General features: G+C 44.2%; 2 protein-coding genes across 16 annotated transcripts in view; one reads left to right on the top strand and one right to left on the bottom strand.

Moving 5' to 3' along the window:
* KMT2C (lysine methyltransferase 2C) overlaps nt 1-6,767 on the top strand; it is a 201,785-nt gene extending 195,018 nt beyond the window's left edge. For 12 of the 14 annotated variants that reach the window (XM_062568808.1, XM_062568817.1, XM_062568814.1 and 9 more), the window contains 8 exons: nt 841-1,960; nt 3,048-3,184; nt 3,360-3,502; nt 3,770-3,938; nt 4,811-4,927; nt 5,652-5,725; nt 6,117-6,225; nt 6,500-6,767. In XM_062568808.1, coding sequence (XP_062424792.1) covers nt 841-1,960; nt 3,048-3,184; nt 3,360-3,502; nt 3,770-3,938; nt 4,811-4,927; nt 5,652-5,725; nt 6,117-6,225; nt 6,500-6,592 — 1,962 coding nt within the window. In that variant the 3' untranslated portion in view covers nt 6,593-6,767. The remainder of the gene's footprint in view (nt 1-840; nt 1,961-3,047; nt 3,185-3,359; nt 3,503-3,769; nt 3,939-4,810; nt 4,928-5,651; nt 5,726-6,116; nt 6,226-6,499) is intronic. The other 2 variants (XM_062568818.1, XM_062568810.1) reach the window with 1 other exon arrangement.
* Nucleotides 6,768-11,523: 4,756 nt separating this feature from the next.
* The window catches only part of GALNT11 (polypeptide N-acetylgalactosaminyltransferase 11), a 53,192-nt gene continuing 43,519 nt past the window's right edge, over nt 11,524-21,196 (bottom strand). For both annotated transcript variants that reach the window (XM_062568797.1, XM_062568796.1), the window contains exons 11-12: nt 14,378-14,515; nt 11,524-12,330 (exon numbers count right to left, since the gene is read on the bottom strand). In XM_062568797.1, coding sequence (XP_062424781.1) covers nt 12,199-12,330; nt 14,378-14,515 — 270 coding nt within the window. In that variant the 3' untranslated portion in view covers nt 11,524-12,198. The remainder of the gene's footprint in view (nt 12,331-14,377; nt 14,516-21,196) is intronic.

Here is a 21,196-nt window from a genome sequence, read left to right as displayed (position 1 = left end):
TTTTTTCAGAAGAAAAAAGAAAAAATGATGGATGAAAAGATAAATGGTTACATCCACATCCTTTTAGTGTGCCATATAACTCATGTTCACTAAAACTAAAACTAGGAGTCACTTCTGCACAAGTGCATCACCATGTGCATAATTAAGTTAATTAAATTTCATGTTCCGCCTCTTAATCTTTTCATTTACTATTTCAAGATCAGTCATACAAAGCACATTAAACACTTTGACTCTGAACTTCCATTGTTCTCCTTGGTTTCTCTCTCTCTTTTTTTTTTTTTCCTTTTTAAATCTCTTCAGGTTTAATTCATGTTTTGTGTAACTGAATAGTTAATACCTCGAGGTATATGACTAATCCAGAGCCCTGCAGAAATTTGCTGCTCACTTGTTTCCATGAAAACCACCAAATAAAAAATTTCTTACTCTTTCAATTAATTATGTGACCCATGTTTTAGATCAGTTTGTGTCATAAGCCATTGAGGGAAGCTGAACAAACTTTCTAAAAATGCCTCCTAAGTATTAAATCTGTCAATTACCTTACCTAAGGCATTTCATTTTTTTTCTCTGTTTTTCTCAAAACCTGGGCAAAGGATTATTAGTGTTTCCTCTTCTGCATTAAAGGGAACCATGTTTGAGGTTGATTTGGAAAAGTGTAGTACTCTGTAGCCTAGCAGAAGTTGTGATAGCATGGATCAAAATAATTTCCATCTTATTTATTCTGTTGCTGCATTGTAATTTCAGGCATTTTAAATAATCTCTTCAGTTCTGACCTCAGAGTGTTTTGAAGGGGCATTTAATGGTTGGGGATTTTTTCAAAAGAATTTTCTGTTCATTTGTCAGGAATCAGTTCCATCTTTGCCACAGTCACCAATGAAAGAAAGGCCACCTAAAGCATTCCATCAGTACAGCAACAACATCTCCACTTTGGATGTCCACTGTCTGCCTCAGTTGCAGGAGAAAGTTTCTCCACCCTCTTCACCCCCAATCATGTTTCCTCCTGCATTTGAAGCAGCCAAGGTAGAGGCAAAACCAGATGAGCTTAAAGTAACAGTGAAACTAAAACCTAGGTTAAAAGCAATACACAGTAGTCTTGATGACTGTCGGCCTCCAAGTAAGAAATGGAAAGGAATGAAATGGAAGAAATGGAGCATCCAGATTGTGATTCCTAAAGGATCATTCAAACCTCCTTGTGAAGAAGAAATAGATGAATTTCTTAAAAAATTGGGCACAACCCTTAAACCAGATCCTGTGCCTAAAGACTATAGGAAATGTTGCTTCTGTCATGAGGAGGGTGATGGATTAACTGATGGACCAGCAAGGCTTCTTAACCTTGATTTAGACCTTTGGGTCCATTTGAACTGTGCTCTTTGGTCTACGGAAGTCTATGAGACACAAGCTGGTGCCTTAATAAATGTGGAATTAGCACTGCGAAGAGGCTTGCAAATGAAGTGCATGTTTTGTCATAAAATGGGTGCCACCAGCGGTTGTCACAGGTTAAGGTGCACCAATATTTATCACTTTACCTGTGCCATTAAAGCACAATGCATGTTTTTTAAAGACAAGACCATGCTTTGCCCCATGCATAAACCAAAGGGAACTCATGAGCAAGAACTTAGTTACTTTGCAGTCTTCAGGAGGGTCTACGTTCAGCGTGATGAAGTGCGGCAGATTGCTAGCATAGTACAGCGAGGAGAACGTGACCACACTTTCCGCGTAGGAAGCCTGATTTTCCATGCCATTGGTCAGCTGCTGCCCCAGCAGATGCAGGCTTTCCACTCCTCAAAAGCGCTCTTTCCTGTGGGTTACGAGGCCAGCCGCTTGTACTGGAGCATGAGATACGCAAACAGACGCTGTCGCTATCTCTGTTCGATTGAGGAGAAGGATGGGCTTCCATTATTTGTCATCAAGGTTGTGGAGCAAGGCCATGAAGATCTGGTTCTTACAGACACAACACCAAAAGGTAAATTCTGTAAACTAAAGCGATGACTTTTGTGGATCCACTATTTGTTTTAGTATTACTGTTATTTATCCTATGTATGATGAATGTGTCAAATTTTGCACATTGTTTTAATTCAGAAATTGCAATGTAATGGTTATACTGGGCTTCCAAGGATGTGAATTCTATTGTGAATGACTTTATTTAGTACTGTGCATTTTTAATATGATGCTGTGAAGACTGAGGACAGTTTTGAAGAAATAGTGTGAGCTGCAAATTAAAGAAGGGTATTTGTAATAAGCTTATAGAGAAAAACCTAGATGGAATATGAAAAGTGAATTCAAATAGTAGAAATGTTAGTGGAGGTTTTATTTTCTGAAAAATGACTTTGACATTATTATTACGCAGTTATCTTTGAACCAGCTGTGCTGAAGTTTGTAAGTATTAGAAAAATAGTAAGTTGATCAAGTCATTCCCAGGGCCTGAGTTTGTTGTCTCTGGGGGTGGTAAGGGTGATGCATCAGACCATAAACATACAGGGCAAGTCCTAGGAACTTGGACATGTGAATGTGGCTGGTAATGTTCTGAGGTTTAACCACTTTTGGCAGAGCAAGGCTGAGTATATCGGCACCCGTAGCACAGTTAAACCACTGCCTGGATAGCTGCCCACGTACAATTGAGTGCTGACTGTAATCAATTTAGAGAAATAGAAAATTTATGTTCACTTCTTAGAAAATTCTGTTGTGTAGGTTTTCTAAGGAGAATCTCTTCAGTGGCTTTAGAAGCTTATCTGCATGATTCCCTTAAGAGAAATACATATCTGTAGGGAACTGAAGGTTTTCATGCTACAAATACAAAAACTGCATTCCTAGGAGCGAAGGTAGAAGAGGAATGTTACTTGGAACTCATTCAAGACAAAATAATAACTCATCAAATGATTCCCCCTTTCACTTTTTAAACACTAGCCTGTTTGTTCATATAATCAGTGATAAAACTACTTTTGAAGTAGTGATTTCTGGTTCCTGGTATCTTCAGCTATTAGTTTTAAAAGTAGTATAATGGACCTTTATTTCTTTGAGCATTTTATTTCTTATTCTGTATGGTTATGTAGGTGTGTGGGATAAAATCTTGGAGCCTGTTGCTTCTGTAAGAAAAGAATCTGAAATGCTCCAGCTGTTCCCTGGATATTTGAAGGGTGAAGACCTCTTTGGTTTGACAGTCTCTGCAGTGGCAAGGATTGCTGAATCGGTGAGTCTTCACCATTGCACTTCTTGCTGGATCACCCCAAGTTGTCAGATATCTCATACGCACATGAGAAGGGGAACAGGAAGAAGTCTGGAAAGTGATTGTTCTGTTATGTACTGCTAACATATAATTACTTGGATTTTTTTGTTTGTTTGTTTTTGTTTCTGTTTTCTTGCAGCTTCCAGGGGTTGAGGCCTGTGAGAACTACACTTTCCGCTATGGCCGAAACCCCTTAATGGAACTTCCTCTTGCTATCAACCCCACGGGCTGTGCCCGTGCTGAGCCTAAAATGAGTACCCATGTCAAGAGGTTTGTGTTAAGGTATTTTGTTTTAATTTCACATAGTACAGCCCAGGGTTTATAGGCTGCTTAGGGTTATTTGTGCTTTCGTCTGCTGCTTACAAACCCTGTCGTCTTTGGCTGTGTATGTGCATGCCCAAATAAAAAGAATTGCTTTGTTGTCTACGCTAGCTGGCTTTAAGTGTGTGTATGTCAAAAAAAATTTTTTTTAATTGATTTTATGGCTGTTTTCAGAGAAATCTTCAGTTTTTCTTGTATTTTTTCCTGTTACATGCCCAATTCCTACAGGCCTCACACCTTGAATAGCACCAGCACATCAAAGTCATTTCAGAGCACAGTTACGGGGGAGCTGAATGCGCCTTACAGTAAGCAGTTCGTCCATTCCAAGTCCTCTCAGTACCGAAAAATGAAAACTGAATGGAAGTCCAATGTGTATCTAGCTCGCTCGCGGATTCAGGTCAGTTCTCATATTAGGAAATTTATACAGAAGAAAACATTGTTGAAAAATAAAACAGTTGCAAAGTTCCTTCTAGTCTCTTGTCAAAATTGGCAACTTGTATGTGGTAAATCATTTCTGTAGACTCCAAATAAGATTTCTTTTTAATTAATGGAAGTGATTTAAAATTTAATTTGTTACAACTGTATAGAAAATAAATGAGTTCTTTTACTTTCAAAGTCTTTTTAGTGTATTTCTCAAAAAATCAGTAAAACATAATAAAGATATGAATACTTAGTTCTACAGAAAGCATCAGCAGAACTGTGACGTGCTCAGACCAAGCTGTAGTATGGTATGAGACTAGCAGGAAGAGCTGAATACTTTGATTGCATTCATAAAAAAAAAGAAAGAATGAATTCATTGCTCTGTGTAATTCTCTTGGTGGTTTTGCTGCACAAACTATTTTGCAAAAGATTTATGGTGCATCTTGTTATGTATGAACATAGTTGTTGTTTATTCTAGGTTGGACTTAACTGTGCTGTTGTGTTCCTATTATGTTCTTCCAGTCTAGTGAGGCCTCCTGTTTTTCAGTGAATTTACAATGTTTAAGCAACTCAAGCAGGTACAGTGAGAAGCTTGCTTTCTCACCTACATGGAAGCCAAGTACTCCAGTATGTTTTCTCCCATCTTAAAAACTTAATGTACATCTGGGTTCTACATCATTAAGAAAGGATTGTTAAAACTTCAGTTACTGAACTGTGCTGTGTTATTCTTTCTGGGAAGTTTACTTTTTGCATGAATTTCTCCAGGAATGGTTAAGGGGCACCCAGAGGAATGAAGTGTTGAATGTGAATTTACTATGAAATTCTAAGTTACAGCATGTTTTTTTGTAGGGCCTGGGCTTATATGCTGCTAGAGACATTGAAAAGCACACTATGGTCATTGAATATATCGGAACTATTATCCGGAATGAGGTAGCAAACAGGAAGGAGAAGCTTTATGAATCTCAGGTACTGAGTAGTATTTGTTAACTGTTGGTTTTTTTCCACTTCCCTTCTCAAGTGTTCGTACACCACCACAAACGCTGCTTTTCTGTTGACAAATGCATGGATGGGGAGGCAGCTGTGCTCGCTAGTGACTGCAGCAGGGTAATAGGAGTCAGGTCTCCGGGACTGTGTCTGCTGCTGTACTATAAATGCAACAGGCTAAAAATACAAGCATGGGAGTCTACAGTGTTTCTTATCAAAGGATCTCAGGGTGCTTAAATGTTTAATAAATCTCGAAGCTCAGTAGTCAGATAGGCAATATATATCCTCTTTCCTGGAGGACAAAAAACGAGCTCTTACAGAGATGTCAGGACCTCAGTTTTTCATGAGTACTTCTTAAAATTTCAAGAAAGCGTCTTAGGGTAACACAGAGATATTGTAACAGTTAATAAGCATTTATGAAGCACTTCAGAATCCTAGATGAAAAGTGTAAAAAAATCCAAGCTGTTGGTACACTATTGGAGGGAAATACTAATTCACCAGAGATGTATGTTTATGACCCATCCATTTCCTCTTAAAGCAGTGATAGATGAAGTGCGTGAGTCGCTCTCTGCCTAGTGAGCCAATGCGCCGTGTCCAATCCTAAGTGCAGAACACTTAGAGATATCCCACATTGCTCCTTTGTTTTAATCAATGACTATTCTTAATAATCTACAGGAGTCTCTTCTTTTCTAATTCTGTTTTTCAGAATCGTGGCGTATACATGTTCCGCATTGACAATGATCACGTCATCGATGCTACCTTGACGGGCGGCCCTGCCAGGTGGGTGGCTCTGCAGAGCGCGCTGGTCTCCTGCTCGGCAGGGAGCCGTGTTCCCTTGCCTCAATCCTGTGCGTTTCTCAGGGGCTCGTACACTGAGGCTTCGGACTGGCCCTCTGAATAATGCATTCTTTTTCATTAGCTTTACTCATCCTTGATTACATTTGATGGCAGATGTACAGCCATGAAGAAAGAATGTAATCTTTTTAACGTTTGATTTTTTTTTTTTTTTTTTTTTGACATTTTCTAGGTAAAGAAACAAGTACAGAGTAAAGTAATTATATCTGGAAAGCCAGTGCACCCCTGAAGCTAAGGTCATTCTAAGGTTTGCTTTAGATTTGCCTCAAGTGATGCATCTTTTTAAAAGATTACCTTTTTCAAACTCTTTTCACAGGTATATCAACCATTCGTGTGCACCCAACTGTGTGGCTGAGGTGGTAACTTTTGAGAGAGGACACAAAATTATCATTAGCTCCAGCAGGAGAATACAGAAAGGGGAGGAGGTAGGGCTGTCTGATTTATTTTTACTTAACTGTTGTTGCTTGCATTTTATTTCTGGATACTTACATAACTCTTTTAGAGCCATTAGCTGTAGTTTGTGCATATTCTGAGGGGGGAAGAGCAATATTCCCTTTCCTCTCTTTCAGTTTAAATTTTGCCAGTCCCTAACACTAACAATAAAATAGCGAACATATTTCACTGTTTAGAATCCTGGGTAAAGGAAAGATGTAGTAAAACCCCTATGTTTCGTAACTGTTTTCCTGAATCTTCCTCCAGCTTTGCTACGACTATAAGTTTGATTTTGAAGATGACCAGCACAAGATTCCATGTCACTGTGGAGCTGTAAACTGCCGAAAGTGGATGAACTAGAATGCATTCCTTGCTGTCTTTGAGGGTTGCTTGTCCCTAGGAAGAAGTGATTCACATTTTTGATTTTGTCGACAGAAAATTGTTGCCTTTTTGAAGGGGAAAAAAAATCACTTCTGGAAGTACAGATTTGTACTCAAGTATTAGAAAAGAAGAAGAAGAAGAAGAAGAAAAACAAGCACCAGAAGCAAGCCGGCAAAATCTGAAGCTGTCTTAACTTTCCAGACACATGGAGGTTAAACTGAATTAACAGAATGGTCCAGCACTTTTGTTTTCGAGCTCACTAAGGAGAAACTGTTTAACTTGGGCAAAGAACCGATGGCTGACCTGCGGAAGTGCAGGTAGGCATATATGAATGTAAGACTGAAATCACCAGCGAAAGGGAGAAGTCCAAAGTGCTGGCCACAGCCTTATTTGATAAAGGGGCAGGCCCTCTAATTAAAGAAAAATTTTAAATAAAAGTAGACACCACTGAACAAGGAATGTACTGAAACAACTTCCTTAGGGATAGAGCTAAGGGAAAAAAATAACTTGCACTAAAATACATTTAAATACTTGATTCCATGAGTCAGTTTATTGTAGTTTTTGATTTCTGTAAAATAAGAGAACCTTTTTGTATTTATTATTGAATAAGTGAATGAAGCTATTTTTAAAAAGAAAGTTAGAAGAAAGCCAAGCTGCTGCTGTTACCTGCAGAACTAACAAACTCTGTTACTTTGTACAAAAGTGTAAATATTTTGAAAAAAATACAGTATAAAAATAGTTATTGACCAAATGCTACCAGACTCTGCAGCAGTTCGGGTGCTTATTATAAAACGTCAATAGGGATGTTACAATATGATCTCATGTATTAACAGACATGGTGATTACAATTACGGAGTAACCAAAATCTCAGTTCAAAGAGAGGGGTTTTTTTATGTTTAAAGCAGTCTCAACTGTGGTCTATTAGATCTTCTTTTTTTTTTTTTTTAAGTAAACTTTAAGCCTGGTGCAAGGCGTGTATATTACAACTATGACTTTTGTAGATATTTGGGTAATTTAGACTGATTAATTTTATTTGTATTATATTGTTGCATCCCTATTTCTTAAGTCAGGTTTTTTGTGCTTACAATTTGTGATAACTGTGAATAACTGCTAAAACCACCCAAAATAGAGGCTGGACATTGTTTTGTCTTCAGCAAAAGTAGTCAAGATTAGGTGACTGTTCAGCCTACATTAAATCATGTAAACAGCATAGAATCATGTAGATGGAGCTTAAGTCTGATATGATATAGCCTTCTTAAAAGGAAAACAAGGAAAAAAAATTAGATGTAATGTGCTTGCAGCTGCAGGACTCTGGCAATAGGGTTTTGGAAAATGTAATTTAAAGATGTGTTTGTATGGATTGTTTTGTTTACATTTCTTTAAAAAAAAATAAACACTGTTTTGTGTTTGCTTGTAGAAACTTAATCAGCATTTTGAAGCAGGTTAGCTTTTTATTTTGTACTTAAAATTCTGGTACTGACACTTCACAGGCTAAATATAAAAAAATGAAGTTTTTTTTGTGTGCACAATTAAAGTGGACTGTAAACTGTTGGTATATTCAGTAATACAGTTCTGAACTTGTAATGTATATGGCATGATGTATTTTTATCTTACAGAATAAATCAATTGTATATATTTTTCTCTTGATAAATAGCTGTATGAAATTGTTTCTTGAATATTTTTCTTCTCTTGTACAATATTCCAACATCCTACCAGTATTTGTCCTACAGGTTTTTTTCTGTTCTGTATAATAGTATCTAATGTTGGCAAAAAAATACAAAAACAACACAAAAAAAAGAATTTTTTGAAGTATACAGAGTGTTATGGGTTTTGGAATTTGTGGAAACAGATTTAGAAGATCAGCATTTACAAATAAAAATATTTTACATCTATAAATTATGCCTTCCTGCTTTCACTTGGGGTGTCTCTGTTTCAGCTGTTTCAGCTGTTTCAGGACCTCAGTGCGGCTGCCTGCTGCGAGGGGCCCTGGGGGGTGCCCGGCGGCGCCGCGGGGGGACCCGGCCGCCGGGGCCCGGCCGGAGCCCGCACGGCCCGAAGCGGCAGAGGGAGCGAACCGCGTTCGGCGGGGTCTGGCCTCTCCTCGGGCCCCGTAACTGCTGCCGCCGCAGCCGGCCGGGGCCGCCGCAGCCGCCAGCGACGCGTGGAGGCGGCCGCGCGGAGCTGCCTTTCCCAGCCGCTTTGCCTTAGGCCCTCGCGTTGCTTCTTCACGTGAAGGCACAACTTGGCATCAGCGTCTGGCCCCTCTGGCCTCTCCTGAGGTTAAAAAAACCTCCCGAGACGGTTGAGTCACCGCCGCTCACCAGCTCCGGTTTGCTCTCCTGCAGCAGCGGCGCGAAGCCTCACGAAGTTCCCGGTCGGCTGCTTGTTCGTGCTTTCAGCGCAAGGGGACCGGTGCTGCGCGCGCCGCTCCGCTGCGCACCCTTCGGCCGCCTTCAGCATCTCCCCTCTGGCCGGGCCAGACGGGCTGGGAGGGCGCAAAAGGCCACGAAGCCGGTGAGCGCGGGGGCCTGCAGGACGGCGCCTGGCGCTGGCGTGCGCGGCCGCCACGGCTTGGCACGGCCGTGGTTTCTGTCCCGAGTCCCGGCCTCCGCACGCACAGCCCAGAGGAGCACAACTCGAGGAAACGCTGGAGAGCCGACCCGCCAAGCACAGCGCCGTCCTCGCCTTCAGCGGCAGGCAGGCAAACAGGGAGCCTTAAACATTCTCCGAGACACCGCTGCCTTAAAAGCGTCTCAGTCTGGCAAGCGGCGGCGACGGCCCCCTCAGGCACCCCAGTCAGCGTGTTGCCAAGAGGCAGCTGTGGGACGTTACAGGAGACCGGCATCGCCGCCGCGTCACAGCACCCGCACGGGCTGCGCGCGGAGAGCAGCCGCCTCGGCGCTGCCCGGCTGGTCGCGGACGAGCTCCTCCCTCGGTGAGGCCTGGCCCCCCACACTCTCCGGCGCGGCTGAAGAGCAGGCAGCCGTGACCAGCGGCGGGGGGGGGGGCCGGGGTCCCCCGGCCGCGGGCAGCCATCAGCACCCGTCCTGCAGCGCCCCGGCTTTGTTTTCCTGTGGAAGCAGCGGCGCGCTGCCCCAGGAGGCCGCGAGCTGAGGCTGTGCAAGCGATGAAAAGTAGAAGCAGCCGTGTGACATAGTTACGGGCTCAAGAGCAGACGCTGACCGATCAAAATGTTTTCTCCTTCCCCTAGGGGAGAGGTGCGCAGGGCTCAGAAGGCGGCAGCTCCGTGCGACCCTGGAGCTGGGCACTACGGGCGGAACCTCCCAGGCCGCTGGCTCTGCAGGGGCTCCTCGTGCTGCTGGCGAGCGCGGCGGCGCTGCTCATACCATGGTTGCACCGCAGCCTGCACCTGTATTAGGCGATAAGAAATTAAAAAAAAGTCCTTGTTGTGCCTGTGGAAAAAAAGAAAAAAAAAAAAAAAAAAAAAAAAAAAAAAAAAAGAATTTGAGCAAGACTACGCATTGGTCTTCTTCATATTACGTAACAACAACCCAGCCACAATTCAGCGCCCCAGGTGCGTTACACGGGTGTCTGTTTCTGCTGGCGTAAAGACCGCGTTACCGAGCAGCGTTTGACAGCAGCCTCCAGCTTTGCCCACAGAGCAGCAAAAGGTCATAAATCCTCTGCTGCTATAAATTCAGACAGTAAATACGACAGCTGCTTTGCCTGCCTGAGGAGCTGCTCAGGTTTGGATTCGTTTGAAGCAGACAACAGAAAGGCCAAAGCAGGGGGAGTGGGGGGGGGGAGGGGGCAGCAGGGCTGTGGCACAGCCACTGCGACAGCCACGACCGTGCCCCAGCCGCCTCACGGCACCTGCAGCAGCGCTCAGCACTGATCAGGCGTAAGAGCAGCTCTGCGCCACGGACCGGCATTAATGCCGTGCGCTAAACACGCCGCCGCGTCGCCACGCGGAAGCAGGTATTTGCGGGCATCCTAAATCCACTCCAGCACCAGCGGCAAACTGCTCCGGTCCCGTCTAGGCCGCTGTGGCGAGCTGCAGCTACAGGGCGGCCGGGGGCTGCCGTGAGCCCGCTGCAGCGCCCCACCGGCCCTGGGGAAACCCTCTGGGGACTCCGCCAGGGCCCGGCTGCCGGGGGAGGCTCGCGGGGCCCCGACTGACGGACGAGCGCTGGCGAGGGCGGTGGTCTCGCAGGGACTGTCGCACTGGTGGAAGGAGCTCGGCCAGTGTCTGCACACGCTGTAACGCCTCACGTGGGAGCACTCCGCTGAGCGCCGGCGAGGGGCCGCTCCTGCCCGCTCCTCCCCTCCGCCTGCGCCGCTGCCCCGGGGGGCTGCGAGAGGAGCAGCCGCCGGTCGTCACTGGTCCATCTGCCCGCCCCGCAGGAAGGCTCGCGGCTGTAATCACTGCAACGTTACCGCCATTTGCCTCACGCTGCCAAGACGTCACTAACTGGATGCTGCAGCATTTCTGCAGCTGGAAAACGCTTCTGCTGCGCCGGTGGAAGGGCAGAGCCGTCCTGGCACAGCCTGCGTGCTGCCCGGGGAGGGCAGCTTGCTCCTGCCTGATAAACAACGCTGCCAGGAAAAATACACTGGGTACCAACAGCTTTTTCTTCTACAGATGCTTCCACATGCTGAAGTGTGTGAGAGCCAGCTGGGAAGTTAAAGAAAGTAGTGAAATAAATGAGCTTGGAAAGGGGAATAGATAAGAGGAGAAAAGAAAAGAAACCCACCACCACCAGCACCACCACAAAAAGCTGCATCTGCCAAACCCTCCTGGAAGCAAGAGTGAGAACGAACTGGCTGTGCAGAAAAGGGAGTGAAAACAAGGGAAGACCCAAGTTACGTGAATGTGAGTTTGTGCTTTCTGGTCCGATGGCTACAGAGCAAAAAGCAATACGGATTAATAAAAAAAAAAAGATACTTTATTTTAATGTAGCTACTGTCATGAGTCATCAAAATAGACTTTGTAATAGTTACTTTGTTTTAAATACAAGGTGACAAATGACAGCTAAGAATTCAAACTACATGACATGTCCTAAAACTGGAAATTAACAGAACTAAATTTAAATATTATGAATGACAAGTTTGAGAAGATAAAAGGGAATAAAAATATTTTCCAGATAAGGTAAAATAATTTGGCCAGTAAAACCATACTAAAAATGTAAATTAATGAGATACTGCACATGAAACACTTGAGGAGGACTCCTTTCTGTCTCTGTCATTTAAAAGATCCACAGAGCTAAAATCTCACAATTTGGATTAGATTGCTCTCATCATTTTTTCTTACTTAAAATCAGTTCAATAATCCAGGGAAATCCAAGAAACTGCTGATAAATTGCACTTCTATATGTTGATTTGCTGTAGCGGGGCTCGTGCCATTACTGCTGCGTCTGACCACGGACAGGTGACCAGGTAGATGGACCTTCTCGTGCACGCAGCTTTTCACAGCAGGCTCTCTCTGAAGGGTGATCCTTGCCACGGCTGGTGCCGGGTGTAGCAGCTAAGGGCTCCTTGCAAAAGCCCTCCAGAATCACCTGAAATCACGACTGAAGGGTAATCAGGACTTAACGCTTCTCTTTCTTAGCCGCATCCTTGCTGACTCAGCTCTCAAAATGCCACTGCTGAGGAAGAGACCCATCACAGATGGCCATGGTCACATATCCTTTATGGCTAAGTGGATCTACCACCTTCATGCACTGCCCCACAGACACCTGGTAGAGGCGGTTGTTTTTCTGCAGGAAAGAGAAAGACAGATGTTCTACTCCTTTTTCAAATGGAAGCTGAAACTGCTGCTTATGGTGCCCCTCCCTCAGGGATGACCATTTCAGACCTTTCTCCCTGCCCCCGACACGCACGACACACAGCAGCAAATTAAAAGCAGGAGTACAGCAACTGCTGCTCTCCAGCACGGAGCGGGCAGCCGTGCAAGAACAGCCGCGCTGGCTCAGATCTGGGCTCCAGGGCTCTGCTGATGGCCCAGGGAAGCTTGAAAACATGGCAAGAATATTACGATGCCCCCGCAGAGTGCTCACCCTGCTGCCAGCTATCTTCAGCTCAGAAGATTTCTGGAGCTTGGTGCAGTCTGTACTGTAGTAACCCTCGCCAGATTACTCCCCTGAATATGTGGCCACTCTCCCTTAAGTTCTTTCACCCAGGGTAGCCTTTAGCGAGGCGTTGTACGGCTCATGGCTCCACCACACCACTGACCACCTCATTTTGAGCCTGCCTCTATCATCTTCATTGGACAATCTCATGTTTTGTACCACAGGACACAGTTCATAGTTGGTCTCCATCTACTTTCTCCATGCCACTGACTATTCCACATCTACCACAGAGCCCCTGCCCATGCAATCATCACTTTTCTCATCTAAAGAGTCCCAGACTACTCATGTAGTCTTCATATGAAAGATACTCAGATCTATACTCAGATCTACCCTGCCACCCATTTCTGAACCATCTCCAGCCCTAATTTAGCCTGAAATGCACAGTATGGACAAACTAAGGTGGCGTGGTGACATTTTTCTATTTTGGTCTCTATTCCTTTCCTAATAAATTCTTTGTTGTTGATCACTACTGTGTACCAGTCGGACACTGTCACATATACACTTGCCATATGCCCAAGCGCCAGCGGTCAGCTCAAAGCCCATGTTTGCTACCTAAAGCCCGGATAGCCCATCGCTACCACATCTGTCACTGAACGTTTATACACAGGGAATTTCTGCTGTGATTTTATTGCACAGTCTCTTCTCAGGCCTGTAATTGTCCAGTAATTCAAGCTGAAGAACCCCAAGTAATCCCCTACCACCAGCAACCTTCCTCAGCTCCCTGCTCCCACCCCCTCTTCCTGCTGTGGGCTGTGTTGCTGCTGGATGCAGGTTGTGGCAGAGCTATGTGGAGTCTCCAACTGTCAGACACACATGTAACACTGGCTCTGCCCCACATCTGCCTCTGGAGGACTCTGGACCTTCCCGGATTGCAATAAGCTTCCTTATTTGAATCCACCTAGGCACGTGTGCTCCCAAGGAGCAGCACGGTATGAACTCCAGACAGTATATACAGGGCTGTCCTGCAACAACACGGCTGTGCAACAGGCAGTTCCAGCAGTGCTCTTTGGTTTGTTCCATAACGTTTCTGTTACAGACTTACTGCTGCACTGGCGGCGTGGGTGGAGACAGCTTTTACGCTTATACCAAGGAGTCTGATTTCACGTATATGCAGCGTTAGTTCAGTTTTGTGAAATGAGCCACTCCCGACTCCAAGCCACTAGCAAAGGAGAAGCGACTGTACCACAGAAGCAACTGCAAAAACCTCCTCTCAGGCCTCAGTGCTGCCCCGTGCTGCTTCAAGCACTAAGCAGAAACAACCACAAGCCTGTTCCTGTCTCCTAGTCCTGCAAGGCAACGCAACACAGTGCCGCAAGCTGGATTTTGTTCTTCCCAGCGCTTCCCTGCGAGCCGCAGGCCTGTGGGTGGCTATTACAGAGCCCCGAGTCCAGATGGGGCTGCAGAAACCTTCCTGCATTGGAAAGGAAAAGGTCCAGAGCCCAGGGAACATCTTGTTCGGACTAGAAATGCAGCCACCAAAGCGGCACAATTCCAGTACGGGCTGCATCAACTGAGGGCTGGGACTGCCATAGTACAACCAGCTTCGTAAACCTGAGGTTTATTCATAATTAAACTCCATCCCCAATGTCTGGGTAGCGCCTCTATCACTCACCAAGGTTTAATTACGAGAAAAGTTTACAAGAAAAGTGCTGCTGATGGCACCCGCTTCACTTACCCCAAAAGTCCACTGTTGTGACCCACCAGACCCGTGGCATTTCATGAGACGCGGTGGATCAGAAGAACGAGTTTCTGAAACGTCCAGGCAAAGCAGATTATTTAAAATCAGTTCATGGTCTTCATTGTAAACCCAGACCTGAAAGAGGGAAAGCATTTATTGTGAATCATAGAACCACAGAATCAGTAAGGTTGGCAGGGACCTCTGGAGATCATCTAGTCCAACCTCTGCGCTCAGCAGGGTCACCTAGAGCATGTTAGACAGGGTTGCATCCAGGCAGGCCTTGAGTATCTCCAGAGAAGGAGACTCCACAGCCTCTCTGGGCAACCTGTTCCAATGCTCCATCACTCTCACAAACTTTCAGGGCAGCTACCTTACATCTTTTGTCGAGCAACAGAGCCAGTAATGTCACATCTAGATGCTAGAAATGTGCCTTGCAATGCTGACTGCCCCCTGCTGCCTTTCTTCCCAACAACTGAAATGTATTTGCAGCCTTCTGTTGCCTTCCCAGCGCCACAAAGCACTACCCAGTGCAGAGGCACCAGTAGGAGCACTTGTTTCCTGCTCTGCACTAGCGTTTTTATAAAATCAGGCAGCACCTCCCATACATTCCTCCCGTTCAGACGGCTAGACAAGACACAGCGGACGAGCAGAAGATCTCCAAGCAAGTGACTGGCCACTCTCTGAGCCGAGTCACTAAGCCAGGCAGTAAATCTCCTTATCCAAAGCTGATCCTTTAGGCATGAAGGAAGGCTGGTGAACAGCCTCAGCTACCTGCAGGAAGCCAGCACAGGGGCCAGAGGGGGAAGCTGGGCAACAGCAGATGGCACAAGAACTGTGCAGAAGCAGCTTGGCAGGCATGCAAGGCAGAAGGGCATCTTCAGGCTTCTTGGAAACTGCTGCATTTGGCCAGGAACATGTAAGAATTTGCTTAACATTGTGCTCTAGGGGCAACTTGTGGATGCTGCATGATGAGGAACCTGAACGGGCTGTGCAAATTCCAGCACCAAGCAGCCTACTTCAGTCCCTGCCCTGGTCCAGGGTCCTACTCCTTACATCCAGTAGCCTAGTGCTCAGGGACCTTCACTCAGGTAGGTAACTCTCACATCCAGCTGCTATCAAAACTTTCCAGATCGCTCTCCAGGGAATGTGCGAAACTGCTGTTCTACCATCCTCCCGCTGAAAGCTGCATGTTCCCCAGCCCAGCTGTGTTTGTGCTAGTTGTGCCAAGGTTAAATGTTCGGCAGAGATCGGCCCTCCCACTTTACACTCACTTTGTTTCAGGGCAACAGCTGACTAAATGAAAGTGCCTCGACTTGCACATCAACAGCCTACATGGTATGGCAGAAGCTTGTGCGGTGGCAGGAATCAAGTTCACTTCTGAAGCTCAACCTCCCTCTGCAGCCTATCTGTATAAAGCAAGAACATATCATTTACAGTTGCAGCTATAAATATGTTATGTGCCTTGTTTGGAGAGTTTCTCTGTTGTCACTCTGAAAACTACTGCCACCTCCCACAAAAAGCAAGGACACACTGAAGCTGTCAGTTTGTTCTCTTGTATGGGTTAACCCAGCACAAATGCTGTTGGCAAAAAATGCTGCTGGGCACTTTTGGTTGCTGCAGTTCATGCCTCTACCTACTGGGGCTCGCTGATCTGGCCTAAGCCTTGTCCTGGAGTGAGGCACATCTGCTGCACCTGAGAGTTCAGGAAAGCTGGACCATCCATCTGGTCTCAAGTCTAGGGGCTGTTGGTCTCACCTCCCTCACAACCAGCAAAGACTTGGGCCAAGAGGAGCTAGGCAGGGGACCCTGGAGCTCTTATAGCCAACAGAAAGCAAAGAAACAGATGTAGCTTTGGTTGCATGCACCTCAAAACCTCCTCGGTTATAGAAGGGTGGAGGCATGGAGAAAGTATATGGGAAAACTGGAACACACCAGTGAAAGGAAGGTGCCCAAGCCTTCTAGTTAAATACCAAACATAACTTCTGCTATTCTGAACCCACAGTGAGGCTCCTGCATTCACACAGCAACTGGAAAGCATCTCTGAATCTCTCTGGATGTTGAGCAGGTGAAGGTGCTGCTGGTCAGGTCCCTCGTTCTGCTGCCGCCCCAATGCTGGCACGCATGAGGAGCAAGTGGCTCCACTAACCTGCTTTGCCCACCTCCATCAGCTCCCTTTCCTACTCCTGCTGCTGTGAGTGATGAAGAATCAAGCCCCATGTAACTGTATAAATAAATAAAAACCTACATTGCACTGAGTTCTTTGGTATATTCTTTCTTTGTGCACTGTAATGATTTCACATAGCTCATGGTGCTGCAGTAGCAGTGCCCTCTATGTGATTTTTCTGCAGTACAAGTTTTACAAAGTCTAAAGTATCAAATCACAGGCAGTGAAGTCAGGCAAATTAAATTAATTTTGGTTGGTAGGGTTTTTTTGTTTTGTTTTGTTTAGAGAAGCTAAAATGGGCCTTCTGGAGGGAGCTGTGATTCAGGATACCATCTCAGCTGGAAGATATGATTAAAAGGTATGAAGCTCACTCATCATCACTGTGATATAATATATATCACTCTATCAATAATACAATGAAGGACTCCCTCAAGCAACTGCAGGTATTATATTAAAATATATCCTAACCTTATAAGTCCTCTGTCTTCTAGCATATCTCTTCCATTTAAACCCTGTCATGAGAAAGCAAGCAAGACAAGATTAAAGAGGAGAGAATAGAGAAGTAGCAGCAGCTGCCAGAAGACTGTTGTTATTAAAAGGAGAAGAAAGATAGAGCAAAACCCAAGCAGAGAGAAACGCACTTTAACCACGCGCTGAGTAACAGGCTGCCGGAAGAACACACCTTGGTTAACACCCAGCGCGACCCTTCGGCAGAAAGGCCTATACGAGCCAGGCAAGGTTAACTTCAAGCTAATGATAAGCTTGGGATGGCAAAGTAAGGAGAGAGAAAAACAAGCTCCACATTTCAGAGACTTCAGAGTTCCCAATTCAGATGAGAGTATCACTACAAACTTGCAGATCAGTAACAGATTTGAGCATGGGGAAAGAGAAGTTGCCAGTGTGGCTTTTTTTTTTTCCCCCACACTATACAATTCCAACCTTTGCATATCTTGAAATGCATGAAGTATTTTGTTTCCCTGCCTCCCTCCACAGACTCAAAGGATGAATTTTGAATTTTAACCCCTTGATGGGTAGTTCAGACCGTTCGAGATTTAAGACTGAGGTTTCCTAAGGCTTCCAGGACGTTGCTTGTGCCCATACTACACTTAAACAACCATTCAGCCTTCTTCTGGATTGATGGCTCAGACAACTTCACATTCTCATTACATACATACAGGTAGGTACAAAACAGGGCTTCTGCATCATATCATCGTATTCAGCCGAACGAAAAGTCTGTGATGAGGTCCTGGCAAGGAGTCATACCTTGCTGGATTTTAGGGTGTTCCCCCCCCATCTCACTAATATTTGTATTTAAGTGTGGTTACAGGTTGCCACTGTTGGTAACCAATGTATTATGCTCTTTTCTCTCTCCATAAACCCCTATATCCCATAGATCCCTCTCTATTTTACCATAATAAAAAGATCCTGGACTATCTTACTGATTTTTTTTAATTATGAAATTATTGCCACAGTGTGATTAGTTAATGTAAATGGACAATAGCTACTGAAGTGACTTCAGAGAAAACTGAAGTAGGAGAGGGCTCAAACATTACCTTGTTCTCTAGAACGGTGGTCCATACCATCATTTCTTTATGCAAAAACTGAGTTAACTATATGAGACTTTGGGTTGAGTATAGACATCTGCATTAGCTAACTCCCAACCCCCCTTCCCCTCCCCCCCCAAAAAGCTAAGAATCTGTAGTAGGCAGAAGAGGGAAGCTCACTGTTTCTAGGAAATAAATACTTCAAAATGATACAGAATAAAACAGAAAGCATCAGCCCACCCTCTGCCTTTCAGAGTGCAGCACAGTGTAGTAAAGGGATGGCTGGACAACTGGCACAGCTTCATGCATACACACTCTTATTTCGTCTGTGGATTGCATTAGCACTAGGGGGAACTCACTGAAAAACTCCACTCCAAAAAAACTATAAGACAGTAACTGCTGGAAAAACAGCCCTTTGCATGAAAGAAAATCAGGTTCATGACAGCAGATGCATTCCAGTACTTCGATCCGTGACAATCCACTGCTTGGATTGGCACTACGGCTTTACACAGGCAGAGAGAGTTTTTAAAAGCCAAAAACTCAGCTTAAGAGAACAAAGCAGCCGCTCGGCACCGGGGGAGAGCTCTGCCTAGCTGTCATACTGCACATACTGCAGCTCCTGTTGCTAGGGATAGCAAGGACATCACAGCACCAAACGACTCGTGAAAGTCACCAGAAACGGCAACACTTGATGGTTTATAACCGTTATTTTAAGCTGTTCTACCCAGTGTCCACCTGCAGGTTATTCTAAAGCACGTGCACGTTCCCAGTTTTATTCCAGCAAGTGTTCCTGATATTTTGTAAAATGGACAAATTCTTTGTTAGGTAGTCTGAGGAAGTGTGTTGCTCAAACTGTTGATGAAACTAAAGCAACAAGCTGATATTACAACCTGGAGTTCCCAACACTCACTCTACACATGTACTGTATCCAAAAGGAAGCTTGTAACCATGATCCAGAGAGAGGAGAAAGATCTTACAGAGAAATGCAGTGATTTAGTAAGTACAGCCTTCCACAAATTGCTCAAGAGCAAGAGTCTAAAGTACTTGTTTGGATTTATAAAGTGCTGTACAAGTATTAAAAGCGCTTTTCTGAAATTCCCTGCTGAAATCAATTATTTTTTTAAAGTCATATTCAGCAGAGTACAGATGCATATGTTTAGACACTTGAGCACCATCACCAGATGGAATGGTAATAGTCACATGATCAAAGCTTAACAAACTCCTAAGTAGAAAGCTTAAATTATTCAGATGAATAAGCAAACATACAGAGCAAAAGTTATAATAAACAAATCCAGAAAGTAAAGTTTAAAAGTCAACTTATTGCATTTCAAAACAAACAGTAAGAAAAAACGCACACAGCACAGTAGATTTGAAGGGGAGACTTTTAGGAAACTAGAGATTTTTCAGGAACAAAATCTTTTAGTGCTTTCTATCATCCTTCAAACGCAGGTTTTGTGGTGTGCAGCATCTTCAGCGTTCTCAGTCTTGCCTCCAGAAAGATCAGATATCCTACTGACTTCAGGAAGGACAGGGCTTGCTTTGAGAATCATGGCAGTTTCTTCACACAACTACTCTTCAACAAGAAAACTTCTCATTCCCTGTTTGTCTTCTGCTTGCAAAACTCACATTCAACTTCTCTGCTCCGTAGCTTTTGTTACTTCGGACTTCTTTGCGCTGACCTTTGTTCTGCTGGATTGCATCTCCTCTCCTACTCATGCCATTTCTGACTACAAAGTTTTCATTATTCATTCCAAAAGTTGTGTTCATTTCCCAGTATCATCTCAGTGTTTGTTATGACTATAAAATATGTCCTAATATGCATTAACAACATACCTTAGAGAAAGACCCTAATCTTGGAATATTTTCTAGATGCATCACCTGTGAAAACCAGTTCTTTTACATTATCTTGCTATTGCCAAAAAGAATGGTAATGCCACTCTTGAATTCTAAAAAATGGGTTCTTATAATGTGAATCATTTTTAATTTCGTGTAAGGATGATCAAACTGACTTACTATCCATATTGATGATATTATTGCAAAGTTTCAAAACACGTATTATTTCTTTAAATCAAGGAGTTAAGTGAAAATTTGCCTTCTCTTTGCAGCCACAAAAGCTGCAATAAACTAAAGGTAAAGCAGACTTGCTTGTAAGGCCAGTCTCATGACTTCAGTAAGTCTGTTGTAGATTTTTATCCCCCCCTCCAATAACAGGTACATTAAGTTAGTACTTTGAAGGTTGGTTCTCATGTCTAGAAATTGCCAGTATTACACAGGAGACCATTTTTCAGTCCAAAGAACTACAATTAATAGGAGTCTCAAGAAAGCCAAATTTTGTTTTTCCAGCTTCTACATGTTTTCCCAAGTAGGCTGCATCTTGCTCCTTACTGAACAAGAGTTTTTCAAGAGAAGATTCTATTTATTCACAAAGCAAAGGTAGCCTGGAATGAGATAAACGGTGGTAACTTATTCTAATTCCTCAGAAAAATTAACAGGCTTCAGATGAAATCATCACCAAGTGGCACCACATTTTTCCACAGAAAGCACAGCTAAATTTTGATACTCATTGCCACATGATGCCAAAAAACTTACATTGGCTCAGAATATAGTTAAAAACTCATGAAAAAAACAAAATTCAAAGGCTGTTATTCACAAAAATTCCATCTTTAGCTCAGAAAAAACAAATAAAAAAAAAAAACAGAAGAGGCACAGAAATGCTGCTTGCAAGCTTGCTTCCTTGAGCTATCATCCAGCATAACTACATCTGCACTGTTTGTATTACTTGCTTAGCCTTCAGCTACTGGACATCCTCAGAACAGCACACTGGAGTAATTACCTTTGACCTGTTCCAACACAGCCTTTCTTGCTAGGCTAAAGATGTAGGACAGATGGTAAAAAAATTAGCTGAAAAGACCAACAGGTTGGATGTTACCGGAAATGGCCATTAAAGGCATCTACTACTTGGAACGTTTCTCTCTATTTTTATAGGCAGAAACTATTAAGAGTCTTCTTTACAGTGTTCTCACGCATCTTGAGCAAAATTGTTCAAGAGGACCTGAAAACAGGCTGAAGTGTATTCTTTGGATTTATGAGAGCAAACTATAATGGCAC

Source organism: Rhea pennata, chromosome 2 (assembly GCF_028389875.1).
Source record: "Rhea pennata isolate bPtePen1 chromosome 2, bPtePen1.pri, whole genome shotgun sequence".
Lineage (NCBI taxonomy): Eukaryota > Metazoa > Chordata > Aves > Rheiformes > Rheidae > Rhea > Rhea pennata.
The sequence above is the reverse complement of the archived record's forward strand: the minus strand, read 5'-3'. Positions and strand labels throughout refer to the sequence as shown.